The sequence below is a fragment of the Buteo buteo genome, chromosome 13, assembly GCF_964188355.1.
Source record: "Buteo buteo chromosome 13, bButBut1.hap1.1, whole genome shotgun sequence".
NCBI lineage: Eukaryota > Metazoa > Chordata > Aves > Accipitriformes > Accipitridae > Buteo > Buteo buteo.
In genome coordinates this window covers 35,999,149-36,012,794 of record NC_134183.1, presented here as the reverse complement: position 1 = coordinate 36,012,794, position 13,646 = coordinate 35,999,149, and the positions used below count along the sequence as shown (strand labels likewise).

At 34.9% G+C, this 13,646-nt stretch overlaps 1 protein-coding gene across 8 annotated transcripts in view; it reads left to right on the top strand.

The window, feature by feature from the left end:
- Positions 1-13,646, top strand: part of SCAPER (S-phase cyclin A associated protein in the ER) — a 171,727-nt gene that overhangs the window by 26,915 nt on the left and 131,166 nt on the right. For all 8 annotated transcript variants that reach the window (XM_075045590.1, XM_075045592.1, XM_075045595.1 and 5 more), the window contains 3 exons: positions 4,054-4,154; positions 5,519-5,635; positions 9,132-9,292. In XM_075045590.1, coding sequence (XP_074901691.1) covers positions 4,054-4,154; positions 5,519-5,635; positions 9,132-9,292 — 379 coding nt within the window. The remainder of the gene's footprint in view (positions 1-4,053; positions 4,155-5,518; positions 5,636-9,131; positions 9,293-13,646) is intronic.

Here is a 13,646-nt window from a genome sequence, read left to right as displayed (position 1 = left end):
AACCTTAAAATCCTACAGTCTTCAATGCTTCCTTGTTTTCCTTCTCCTTGTTTGAGAATGGGAGAATAAATGGAGAAGATGACGTTTCAAAGCTGTTACGGGATTTCCAAACAAAGTGGACTTCTTTTTTTAAGGATTATAATAGGCTTATCTAGGACACAAGTCAAGGTTGTCCTGATGCAGGAATACAGGATTATTCTGATATGGCTACTCTATATGTTGGAGATCTTTGTTGATTGCAAAGTAATTAATATGATCACCCAATTGAAGAGACTAGAAGTACAACTTTAAGATAAATACATAGAAACCAAAGCAATGACTGAGAGCTGGAGAAAAGAAGGAAAAGCACAAAAAGAGCTTTTTGACATGCAGGACTATTGATTAGAGAATTGAACAAAGGGGAGAAAGAAACAGGAGTCGTATTGTGAGTGTTTTTAGTTTTATGTCACTGATTTTCCTTTAAGTGTTGTTTTTTAACAGTATTACTTTCTTTTTTAGTTTGAACTGGCTCTTTAAAAATCGTATGGTATGGATATGACTTTGAAAAATAATGGGATTTAAAATTGTTTTGACTCTAGTGCAGCCGTAGTCTACCCCATAAAGGTTCCTTTTTGTCAGCACCTTCTCAAGTGGTACAAGTTTCCACTGCTTCAGCACCACAGGGTATATCTGCTACACTCGGTACCGTAGGTGAGCTAGAGAGCTGTATTGATGTCCAAGACCCCAGAGCCCTGCACGCCAGTATTGTGTGTCAGTAGGACAAAGGGATGGCGCCAACCGTCCTGCTGTATGCGCCAGTAACTAGAATTAATTATAAACCAATCGAATCCGTTGCAGCCAATTGGTAAACTAATTGGTAATTTTAGCTGTACATCTATATGTAGTTATCTGGATGCCTGTAACGGCGCTTTCAGAGCCACTTTTGTTCTGCTTCATCCTGCTTGACAAAATGGCCCTCATAGCTTTAGGGAGAAAGATGTGCATCAGTGAATATGGGGCCGCTCCAGCTGCTTGTCTTGTTTGTATTCCCTTGTTCGTAAAACATGACTCGGGTTACAGCTGCATGGTTCTGCTCTGATCATTTCTGATAATGTGTAGCTAAACATTCCTTAAAATAGGTTAAGCCATTTATTGTATTTTTTTTCCTGTGCCAAGTAACTTCAGAAATACAACTCATACTCAGTTGTATTCATTTTTTTTGGTGAGGAGTATCTTAGTGGCAGACTTGAAAAGTAAATGATCCAGAATTTAATTTTGCTTTCTGTGCTCTTATTGTTAGTAACAGTCAGCACAACTTAGTATGGGCTAACCTAAATGGACATGAATTGAATTAGAAAGCTGAAATTTTATTAGTGAAACTGAAAAAAGAACTGGCTAAAATACACGATTTGCTCATTTCTTGTAGCAGACTTTACTTAAGAATTATTCTGGTGCTCTAAACCAACTGCCTTGTAAGAAAAATTTTTGTTAGCTTTTTTGTGGAGTATTTCAAAACAAAGACCAACTTTTACATCAGCAGTGGTATTCTGTTTGATTTCCCTTGTGTTTGACTTTCTTGTGACTTTTCCGTTGTAACAACCAGCATATGCTCTATATCTGTCATACGTACTAGTTAAAAAGGATACTTATGTGAAAACTAAAGCTGAATTTCAGACTTGCATTTGTGTTAAACAAAATGAATACTCATCCATATAACTTTATATGAAAAACTGTTTTGCATACATTAAAGGTCCTTTTTCTATTATAAGGACAACTAAAAGTAAGGATGAGTGGGACATGATGTTACAAAAATGTGCATTAGTTACCTGTACTGTAGTAGAGTGTTTTTACTGTTTTCAGTGTTAAAAATTTTACAGTTAAAATTTGTAGTTATACACTTAAGGACCAAGACATTTTCATTTGTAATTCTTCCCAAAATATTTCTAAGTAATTATTTGCTTTGACCAGAAAATTTCTCTTAATAGTAGCAGAAATGACTTTGACGTAGTAAAGAATTTACAAAACAGCAACACTTTGTTATTAGTGTTTTTCATTGTACCATAAAATGATGTCTATATTTTAAACTCTGCATGTGAAGCTGATAGAAGTTTTTATAGAATTCTACCTTCATTTATGGATTTGTATTATTTTCAGCATGTTGTCATCATAGAGTACAGTATAAATTTTTCTTGGCTTTGAAAGGGTAGTTACGAAAGCTTCTACTTCTGATTGATGTGATCTCGAATTATCTCCTTCAGAAACGCATTAATGTGCTTTGTTGCGTGATAATTAGCTCTGCTGAGAAGGTGCCGTATGCCTGTTGGCTGTGGTGGTCTGTGTTTTTTGTCACATTCAGTAAATGATTTTTGAGTTTATATATGGAATGTAAGTGATTTCCTAGCTTCCTGCATGGTAAAGTATTGCTCCTTTCTCTACCAGTGACAGTAGATAACTATAGTTTGCTCAGGGAACAAAGCTAAGAGTTTAATCATGTGGTCTTTTGCTCTGCTTTGCTCTGAAAAAATGGCAGTTTGAGTAAAGACTGCAGGATCCCAACTTACCTTTTTTAATTTTTTACTCTTTCTGTATGTAAAGTGACTTTAGTATAGTTACTACACTTGTACATTTGACCTAACTGGAAATGAGTACATACAGTCAATAATTTCTGAAAGTTAAGGATATTTTTGTCAGAAAGAAGTCTTCTAGTTCCCTACTGTTCAGCCACTGGCATTTTATCTATTCATTTCTTCATGATACAGTATGAAGTCAAGTTAATTTTATATGACTTTTCATAACAGTTAATTTTATTTGTTAGAGACCAACACATAATTTACAAGTTTCTAACTACTTAGTCAAGATTTTGCAGTATTTTGAATGAAACTCCAGCACGCTCACATAATTCTGACAGTGTATGTTTAATCCTACCCAGGAATTATGGGATGGACTAGATTGCTCTTAAGATCCCTCCAAGCTGTGTTATTTTATGATAATTTGTAAATCATTCAAGCCATACCATATGTTCATGACTACAGCTTTCAGTGATTAATTCATGTAAAAATACATAAATTCTTCAGTAACTCCATATAGTTAAAAAATAATTTTTAAAATGATAAAAAATTAATTGGTTTGTAATGGTGAAGAAGTATAATCTGGCTATTGGAGTTGTAAAGTCTGGACATGTAATCACTACATAGACAAGAATGTGCAATTAGTGAGTTTTTTTCACTTGTTAAGGTGTCCTAATCAGAGAAGAGAATGTAAACTTTGCATCTTGCAGATTATCTTGTTTATTTCTCAGTAAGTTTATGTCAAACATGATGATTTTATAAACCAAGTGTAATGCTGTGGTCTTTCTCTTTTTGCCTCTCAAAAAACTATCACCATGATAGTCTTTTTGATTAAAAGCTGCTTTATTAGTACAATAGTGCTGATAATCTCGGGTGACAATAGAATGTCATTAATCTGGACGCATACAAGAAGACGTCATTTGAAAGTTCTGCACACTTGAAAGTCCGTAGGAACAGGTTACAGTTTGCTGAACTTCAGAAGCATAAGAACTATTTTTTTCTAAAGCAGGGATCCCAGGATTCTCCAGAAGGAATTCCCTCCATCTGATGCAGTTGCCTTTGTGTAACTTTATGTATTTTTACTTCACAAACAGATTAATCGTGACATTTTTAGTCTCCCACAGGTCTATCAGGTTTTACAGACAGCTTTGCTTATTTGATGAAGTATGTCCAGCATATTTTAAAAGATAACAATTCTGACCAGAAAATCCTGAACAGTGATACTTATGTATGTTAGGAATTATTTTCTTGCCAAATTTTGCTATTTTGTCTATAGACGTTGGTTCTCGCAGAGATCTTAAGAAATGTGCACGTTTTTTGATAGGATAAATGTATCAAAGTTTGTTCACATAAAAATCTTAACTACCTGGGCTTTTTTCCTTTCAGGGTTTTTCTTGGTGTTTTTTATAAGAGACCTACAGATTAGTAAATCCCTATTTTCTTTTCAGTTCCTTTAGTGGGGTGGGGGATTGTTTTTTAAATGGTTGATGTAATGGTTGCTTTTCAGGAAGTCCTGATGATGCTTGATAACTATGTAAGGGACTTCAAAGCATTGATTGACTGGATACAGCTACAGGAGAAGCTAGAAAAAGCTGATGCTCAAAGCAGGTAATTAGATTTAGATATATTTTTAATCTACATCCAAATACTGTCTCATACTAAACTTCATTTTGTAGCAGAGATTCAGCAAATAGAACCAATTTTAATATTTGCTTTGGGGCATCAGGAAAGAAATTTTCCTTCTGGGGACAGAATTGGTGTGAGGATATAGAGGGGATTTTATCCTCCCTGGTAATGTTACCAGTGAGGAGCTGTGCCAGAAATGGTAAAGAGTTTGGAAGTATAGTATCAGAAAGGTAAAACTGATTACATCATTACAGTTTGTGCCTAGCGTTGAATTTGTGCCTTGGTGCCTAAGTTTTTTAGCTTTGAGAGGTAAATGAGAAGTAAGGTTTTGCTGGTATCATTTGTGTCTGTACAAGATGGCAGAGCCATAGTATGTGTGGAGCGATACACTCTAGTTCTTCCATTTTCCTTTGTTAGGTAGTGAGTTCAATCACTCATCTGCCTGGGTAGAGACAAAAAATAGACCAAACATGACACAGTGGTTTTTTTAGTTGTTTATAGTTTATTAATCCTCCTAGTAGTACTGGAACCAGTTAAAAAATAATTTATGTAAGTGCTTTTCTGAATCTGTCTTCACCAGCACTGGGTTCTACAAGTTTAGTTTTGTTTTTAACTGCCAGTTGTAATTTTCATGTAATCTGATAGCTTCAGGAGCAAGAGTTAAAAATAAAAAAGAAGATAGCGTCAGCTTCAGTGAGATGCATAATGAAACTGCTAACCTGGCTTCCATGTCAAACTACATCTGTTTGGATGAGAACATTTTGTGTTGGTGGCAGTTAACTTAAATCAACCTGTTCAATTATCTTTGCAAGTACACATTTATCGGCAAATGTTATTGCTAACAAAGTTTGATATGTCAGTAGTATGATAAAGGGAGGGGATGGTGATATATTTGGTTGCTTCTAAAGTTTTCTATGTACTGGAAATACTTGACACTTATATTAACCAAAGCACCATTTAAACTGTATTGAATGTTCTGTTACACAGCATAGGAGAACGTAGGGTACCTTAAATTGTGGCCTTTTATGTGCATTTTCATTGTCATTAGAACTAGAGGATATTTCCAGTCCTACCCTTGATCCTTTCTTTTTAACTGGTTGGTTTGATGTTTGGTGCCACACTGACAGTTAAAATAAGCATTGTAGTCCTGAGAGTATGCATTATTTTTTATATGGGTCTGGCTAATACAGTTTGGAGTTGTAGAAACATTTGCTAAGATGTATGATTAAATTCAGCAGTATTCATTAATACTTCATAGCATTTGTTGGTGCTGTTTTTCCTTTAAGATGATAGGGGAATAGTTATTGCGAATTTTATTTTTAAACTTTTCTTTCCTGCATTTGCAGACCTACTTCATTAGCCTGGGAAGTAAAGAAAATGTCTCCAGGACGCCATGTGATGCCAAGTCCATCAACAGATAGAATTAGTGTGACATCAAATGCTCGAAGAAGTTTAAATTTTGGGTATGAAACCAGATCATAAGTTTATTAAAGCTAAAATAAGGATTCGTTTGAAGTAGAGTTCCTGAATATGCTATTTTTCTATAGTAATCAATATATTGTTTTGCTGTTTATTAAGTCATATATGCAATTATTTGCATTCATGAAAGAAAAGCACATGGTCTGTAAAAGAAAATCCTATCAAGGACTTAGTTTTTTACTTGCTTTGTTATATATTTAATTACTGGTCATTCTGAAAACCTGAAGATAAAATACAGTTAGTGTATTTCATGTTATCTATTTAGTACTCTCTTCCCACTACAAAACAAAGGTCAAAATGTCTGTAATAAGCATTTTAAAATTGCCAGTGTATGCAATGGGAATGGCCAGCTGAGTGTGCAAAAGTGTAGGTCAAAAAGTATAAAAAAAAATAAAAAAAATAGGTCAAAAAGAGTGAATTTAAAGTGAGTTTGTGATTTTGATGAAAAGAAAAACTGATACTAGTTTAAATATAGAGCATATTATATATTACAATAAGGCATCTTTTACTTGTTAAAATGAAAATGGCTGTTTGAAAGCAGTTCAACAAAAATGTGCATAAATGCCAGTTTAGAGCAGCACTGTCTGGCACTGTTTTCAGTTCTGGAGAGCATGTATGTGTCCAATTTAAATCTTTCTCAGGGCGTCTTTGGTAGTTCATTAGGTTTGTTGGGATCTAGAGCTCATACTGTACTGTTTCATAAGTGATTACAGTGTCCTCAGCAGAGATGTAATATTAGAATATTTGGTCAGTACCTCCAAGTGTTGAACTTTCTTAAATTTTGAATAGCAAATATTTCTACAAAAATACTACAAAGTGCATTTGGTGGAAAAATCGGTCCAGTGGTGCTAGTCTCTTTGTAGATGTATGTATTGTTACCTACCTGACAACACCTGAGTGGTGTCTGCTTAAATGCATCATGATGGGGAGAAGATATGCACAAGCAGTCAAGTGAAAAATTTGAATCTGGTGGTAATCAATGCTTTTTTATTTTTATTAGAACACAAACAACAGCTCAGTGTAACAATGTCTTTCAGCTAAGCTTTTTTTTATATGTAATTACATGTTGCTATTGTTGCTAGAGCTGTTTTATTCACCATCACAGGGAGGTCATTAGCAGCTGTGTGTGTTAAAGCAACTAATAACAAGATGAGTTTCCTGTGCTTCAGTCTTGCAAACTTTTTCTTCTGTCTTAGTCTGCTTGTGCATCTCAAAGCAAGGCAACACCAGACAACTACAATATTTTGTGTGTGTTTGAGAAAATAGGATAGAAAATAAGGGTTTAGACATACTTGGTGTACTATGGAAATTTTTGATAGAATGCTAGAAATTATTCAGAATGGAATAGAGGACAGAAGAGAAGGTGGTGGTGTACCACTGTAGAAATTCATAGTGAATGACTTGTTTCTGTGGTCATCTTCAACTCTTCCCAAAAGCAGTATAGAAAAAGGAGGAAAAGTACAGAAACCGGAAACAGGAACAATCAGAAATATCCACCAGTACTGATGCAAAAAGAGGAGAATTTGGAGAAGATATAACAAAAAGGGTATGACAAATAAAATCCCTTACAAAGAAGATGAGTAGGAAAATTTTGTTCATTATTTTTCATGAAGAGGAATTGGAAGTACTAATTAAAATGATCAAACACCAAGCCTAAAACGATAGAAGTATTTTTCAAGACTTTAGTATGTAGAATTTGTTATTATGCGATGCTTTGGATGCCAAAAGCATTAAATGACTTTAGAAATTAGTATCACGAAGACTAAAGTCCATCTTCAGTTACTTAAACACAAAGATGTGTTTAATAAATTACAACAACTTTTCAGTGTAAATTGCTGCAACCTGGAGAGTATGCCAAAGGAAAAGTCATTCTGTACTGCATGGTTCCAATAGTGTCTTTGCTTGGCTGTATGGAACTATCAGAGACAGGGTACAGGGCTTGGCCTTTTTTCCTGGCTTCCTCATAGGAAATGGTATTGCATCCCTGTAGGATCAGTGGGGATTATTAAAAACAAACCAACCAGCCAGCCACGTTTTTATAATTTATGGAATTATTCATGATAGGGTTTTTTTTGATGAGTGACTTGATAAAAATAGGAAATAATGACAAATTGACATCTCAGTGGGCTTAAAATAAGTGAACAGTCTAGCTATATGGGGTTTTCTATACTTTTATTTGAAGCTTGCAAGATCTCCATTTCTTTATCCTTGATTTGCTTTAGCTAATGAGGCAGCTGAATTTGTTGGACTGTTTTAATCAGTGTTGTAAAGTTTGGAAAAGAAATCAGTTGTACGATTGCAGAGAAAATGACTCTTGCTACAGAAGAGAATTGGACGCTTCTTGAACATGTGCTTCTTGAATGTTGCCATTTTCCAATTTAAAAAAATTTCCTTGCATTCACTTAAAAATATATAGGTTTTTACTGTAAGCATTGTGCAGAAAATAGCAACTTCTTACAAAAAGCAAAACAAAATAATTAAAAAACCACTGCAGTTCTGTCCATCCAGAAATTCAAAGTTTGGGTGGTCAGCGTTATTTAGACTTTCTGAAAGTTAACAGAATGGCCTTCCATGTTTCCAGTTTATTTTTGCTGAGTAGGTAATAGAAAATAGAGCTATACCTTTATTTACTTAACCTTGGAACAGTATGTTATGGATTTGTGTGATCTACATTTACAATTAAACCTGCCCTTTCTTGGACTTCCTGCCCATATGCTTTGTTAGACTCCTTGTATTAGTAATGGTTGCAACCCATTCTGTACAGTTCATTGATGAAATTAGCCTGGACCCGGGAAGATGCAATAGAAGAGCTGTTATATTTGGCTGTAAATACTCACCATATGTTTTATTTCTATGATATTAAAATTTGGTATCGGAGAATGTTCCCCGTGGGGACTGTTTGTGCATCACTAGTGTTGCAGGTTTCTTCATTAGACATGAGAAAACTTTAACCTGAGAATGTAGCTTACTGTTCATTTAGTTTCGTTGACTACTAAATATAAGGAATCTGATTTGGAATTTTTTCTCCATGTGCAGCGCTCTTTTCTATCTTCTTCTGACTTTTCTGTGACTGGGAATATGTAATAGGCTATCAAGGTAGTTACCCAATAGAAACAAAAAAAACCCAAACCACCCCACTTGCTGATTTATTGCTGTATCCTTCTTTCTGTGGTTAGATTTACTTTTTTCATGAGGTAAATTTATAGGGATTTTGCTGATGAGAAATCTACTGAGGCTTTAACGTTGAAGAACTATAAATTTCATTTTTTAAAACTGTGTAAAGAGAAAAGGACACAGGCTCTATGAAGAGTTACTACAATAAGCTTTTCTTGTTTTATAGTAGGTTACAGTTTCTGAAGCTAGCTCTCAGTCTGAATCATTGAACACCAAGATTAAGGAGAGAGTGGGCTGATAAAGTTTTCTAATGAACCATTCTGTTATTTGATTAGACACTAAAAAAAAGCTATGACTTTCATTTAGGAACCCTGCAGTGACAATTTCTGCAACACGCCTGGCTCCTTCTGGTGTAAGTTGGGCTGATAAGGTGAAAGCCAATCATGGAACTAAAGCTGCCAATCCTGAGCTAGCAACAGCACAAACCTGTCTGCCACCTCCAGCACAGAAGTCATCGCGGAAAAATGGCAAGTCTCTTTAAGTGGCTTAAGTTATTTTCACAAACTCTGTGGTATCAAGTTAGTTCAGAGTGTGATGACCTATTTTCAAACCAAAATTAAGTCTAATTTTGCAAAATACAATGTTTAAATTAAGTATTGAGATAAAAGATTAATGCAGCTCTACATTGGAATAGTTAAGTTTGAGAGAAAGTTGTGTTTTCATGTGTAGGTAATATTCCACTGTATTTCCACTAACTAGAATTTGATATGTTAAAATACCAGTGCACAACAGCCCAAGAAATAAAGGTCTTTGGTCACAAACTGACAATCTAACTGACTGCAGTTTGGAATGGTTTAACAATATAAAGAATAATACATGTCCAGGAATCTGTAAAAAAGAGCTCAAGATGGTTTTATGTGCCCAGGGAGACGATGTTAGTAGAACTGCGCTGAAGTAACAATTGATGGGTTGTTTTTTTCTTTGAAGACAAGAGTTAACCACATTCACTTATGAATTGTTTCTCTAAAGATTGTCCTTAAAGAATGCTTGATGTGGGGTCTTTTGTTTTAGAAAGAGATTTGTTTAGTTGTAGACATAAAAAACTTCACCATTTGGTCTATAAAATTAGTTTCTTCGCACACACTGGAACCCTGAGATTGTCTTCAGAAATGCATTTTTCCCATTTATTTTTTTCATGTGTGGTCCCAGATGACTTTCTGCAAAATAAGCAGGCAAGATGTAGAAATGGATATTCTGAAAGAAATTAAAAAGAAATGTTAATAATTTATTTTTTTTAAAGAAAAATTAGTGGAAGAGCATGTATTAATTGTATTAATTTAAGATAGTTGTACGTTCAACCTAGTAGTAGTAGAAGTCACGTGTAGTGGTTTGGAGACTTGTGGTATGTTGTGGAACAAAATACCTTGTCCAAGTGTCTTGCACTTTAACATAAATGAGTTCAGTAGCATGCGGATTCTTACGCTTAGAAAAGAACAATCAAAACCATGCTCTAAAAATGGTTCGTTGAATGGGAATTGATTGATGCTGTTTGCATGAGGGAATATCTTGCTGTATATAGTTGCAGTGAGCTGGTTAGAGAACAGTAGCAGTTTGGCTGAGTTTTCAACACTGTAACTGAAGGTGTAATTCCACCTTTAATTTTTGCCAGTAGTTGAAGCTATTCACAATCAAACCTTTTTGTGTTGATTATTGCTCATATTAAAGTGACAGACTCTAAGCTGTTGTTAAAATACCTTTATTGGGGATTCTTGTGCATATGGAGAATTTTATTAGCTCACGGGAAATAAAACTGATCTGCACTTCCATAAGGATAACATATTTTTAAGAGGCTAAAAGGAGAACAAAAGACCTTATCCCTATGTTAGTTTTAGGCATTTAAAGGGCTGAGTGAGGAGTCAGTGTTGTGCTGTGTTTTATTGGCCATTAACTGCAGCTGATAAGTTCCAAAAAGAGCAGAACCACTTAGGTCCTGTAGTACTGGCCTGTAAGTGTTCAGTAATTTTCAAAATGAAGTGTACTATACAATTCAGACTTGAAACATTTCATTTTAAGAAATAACAGTCATTCCTTCTAGAGGCTTTGTTTATTCTTAAGAATCCATTATCTCCGACATTCGGCTTTGGAGAATTTCGATGATTTTCTCATGGATGCATTGTAATGTTTTTAACAAATCAAATTCTCTTTAGGAGCATGTTATCCTTTGCATGGAGGCTAGAATCACTTTGGTAAAATCAAATTAACCTCACTGAAGCACAAGAGAATCTGTGAAGTTTACGCAAAGGGAGCCACAAAGGCTCTTTGCATGCATTATTGAAGCAGATAGGAGGCTTGTGTATCATCTGCTCTGCCTGTTCACCAGCTAACACACTCATAGCTGTTAGATACATTCAGGCCTTGTGGGAGGGAGGATTCCTCCTGCCACGCTGTAATGCTTTCTTGCCCACCCTAAATCCCAGCTGGGTCTTAGAGTGGCAAGATTTCCCTAAAACACTTTTTCTCCAGTGATTTCCAACAGCATTATCATTAGGTCTCACAATGGTTTTGTGAAGTGGAAGAGTGGTATGATACTGTATCTGTTTCATGGTTGATGGAATTTCCAAATTTAACTAAGTCAGTCCTTAGGGAGAGAGAAAATGCATTATTTTTCCAGATATTTCTTTAAATTATTTTTTTTCTGGATGTGTAATTAAATGAGGTTAAATCATCTTACCTTGTTTCCCTCATTAATCTTAGTGTTAACTTCAGTTAATGAATTTAAAAAAAATAATAATTTTGTCTTTCATGCTTGAGTGTTTTCTACAATATGAAACATGGTCCAGTCTTATTGTCTGACTGGTTTATGGCAGGAGAAAAGATTGGTTTAGTAACAGTAGTACAGTAGCCTAGCATGAAATTAATTCCCAGGTCCTCCTGGTAAGGTTATACAAGTTTAGAGTGTGTATTAAGACTGGAAATAGGTGCTTAGAATTAGAATAATTGCTTATTGTTTGTACATAACTTAGGAGAAAGGGCAATCAATAACATGTAAACTTTTCAGAAATACTGAATGTTTTTGCGGTTGCCACACTTGAAATCTAGTTTTATTACTTATTATTGTTATCTTTCCATGCTCATGTCCATAGTTCTGAATAGATGTAATGTAGCTAAGGCTTCAGGCTTTGCAGGACATACAGTCTTCTAAAGTAACTGTCCTGATTTGGGCTCAGACATGCTGGCACCTGATCTTGTGGAAGCATGCATAACTTCTGCATATTGAGAACAAATTGCAGGAACGTCATCACAGACAGCAAAGGACTATTTATTCCTGACTGGGTTGTCAAATTATTATGCATAATTTCTGTTGAAAATTTTACATTCATTCTTTCTTAAGCTTTTTTTTTTGCCCCCCCCCCCCTCCCCCCCCCCCGTATTTTTAAGTGGCCATGACAACATCTCTAAATGAAGTCTTGCCTGTTAACCCACCATCTCTTGTTATGGTTTGTAAATTTACCACTCCTTGCACCACTACGTTTTCTCTGGTGGTTTTGTTCTTATTTTATTGTTCTGGTTTTCATGTCTTCTGCCCTTTAACTGTGTTTCGGCTGTGTTTATATTTCCATATTTGCTTCCAGATTCTCAAGTAGTCATGGTTTTCCAAAGTGCCTTTTAAATGCAGTAATACTACTTTAGATTTAAAAAAAAAAATGGGGCTGAAGTTTAGTAATGAGTGGGGAAGGTCAGGTAGGCTTTGGTAGTCTGTTACTTGCAAGTAAATTTTTAAGAAGGAGCATGCATCTCCTGAGGTAGAACTCCTTAGTTTATTGATGTTGCCAGTAAGACTGCTTGGCCAGTTCTTTCAGATGGAGTAACTTTGAAAGGATAAGGCCCTGGTGGCTATGAGGGCCTCAAGGTAACAGATGGCTTGTCACTTCCATGTAATACAAGAGCAAGCAGGGACAGGGAAGTTCAAATGAAACTAGAGAATGATCAAGGTAGTCAAATGAATTATTCATTGACAAAACTCTGGGAGTAATCAAACCCAGCATATGATACTTAGCATGTGGAGATGGCTACTGGGCTATATGAAAAGAATTTCAGACTTAAGGAAAAAAGTGAAGGAAGGGAGGAAGGGTGATGCCCTACTGAGTATTAACTTTGCTTTAGATTAGGAACTATGTGATCTAATGTCAATAAATACATTAGCTTTGCAAACATTTTGTTAAAAACATGCCTGGAAATGACTGAATACTAAACTTGTAAGTGAATTAAAATGAAAAAGTAACTTCTTGTGCACAGTTAGTTGTCAGATGGCATAAAACTGTTAAACTGATTCCAGACATTTCAACAGTCTTAAATGTATGCTTGCGTTAAAAACTCTTTTGTATTTGAAGAATTCACCAAACAATATTCATTCAAACACAAGTATTTATGTGCTGTTAAAATAATGGGATGAGTCTTGAGTAGTAATTATGACTGTGAACAAATACAAATTAAAAATTGAACATGTATGGCTTTTACTAGAAGATTAATTCTTACTGTAGTAACTGTGATTATGGCTTTGCTATGCTCTGAATAATTTTATTCTGATTAATTCTGTCTGTTTTAGAGTACTGAGAAATATGCCATGAAACAAGGAATCAACTAGGGAAGGCAGGCAAGAATTTTTTTTTTGTAGAATTAACTTCAGTAGATATTAGTAAAGATTATCAGTAGAAGATATTAGAAGGCATTAGTAAAAATATTATTAAGATATAGATAAGATTAATATAACTTATTATCTAGATGTTAGTAAAATTATCTTTAGGTAGTAGATACTATTAAAGGGTGTCTCCTGATCTTTTTTAATGTAGAAAAGATGCCTTATGTAAGAGCTGACTTCAG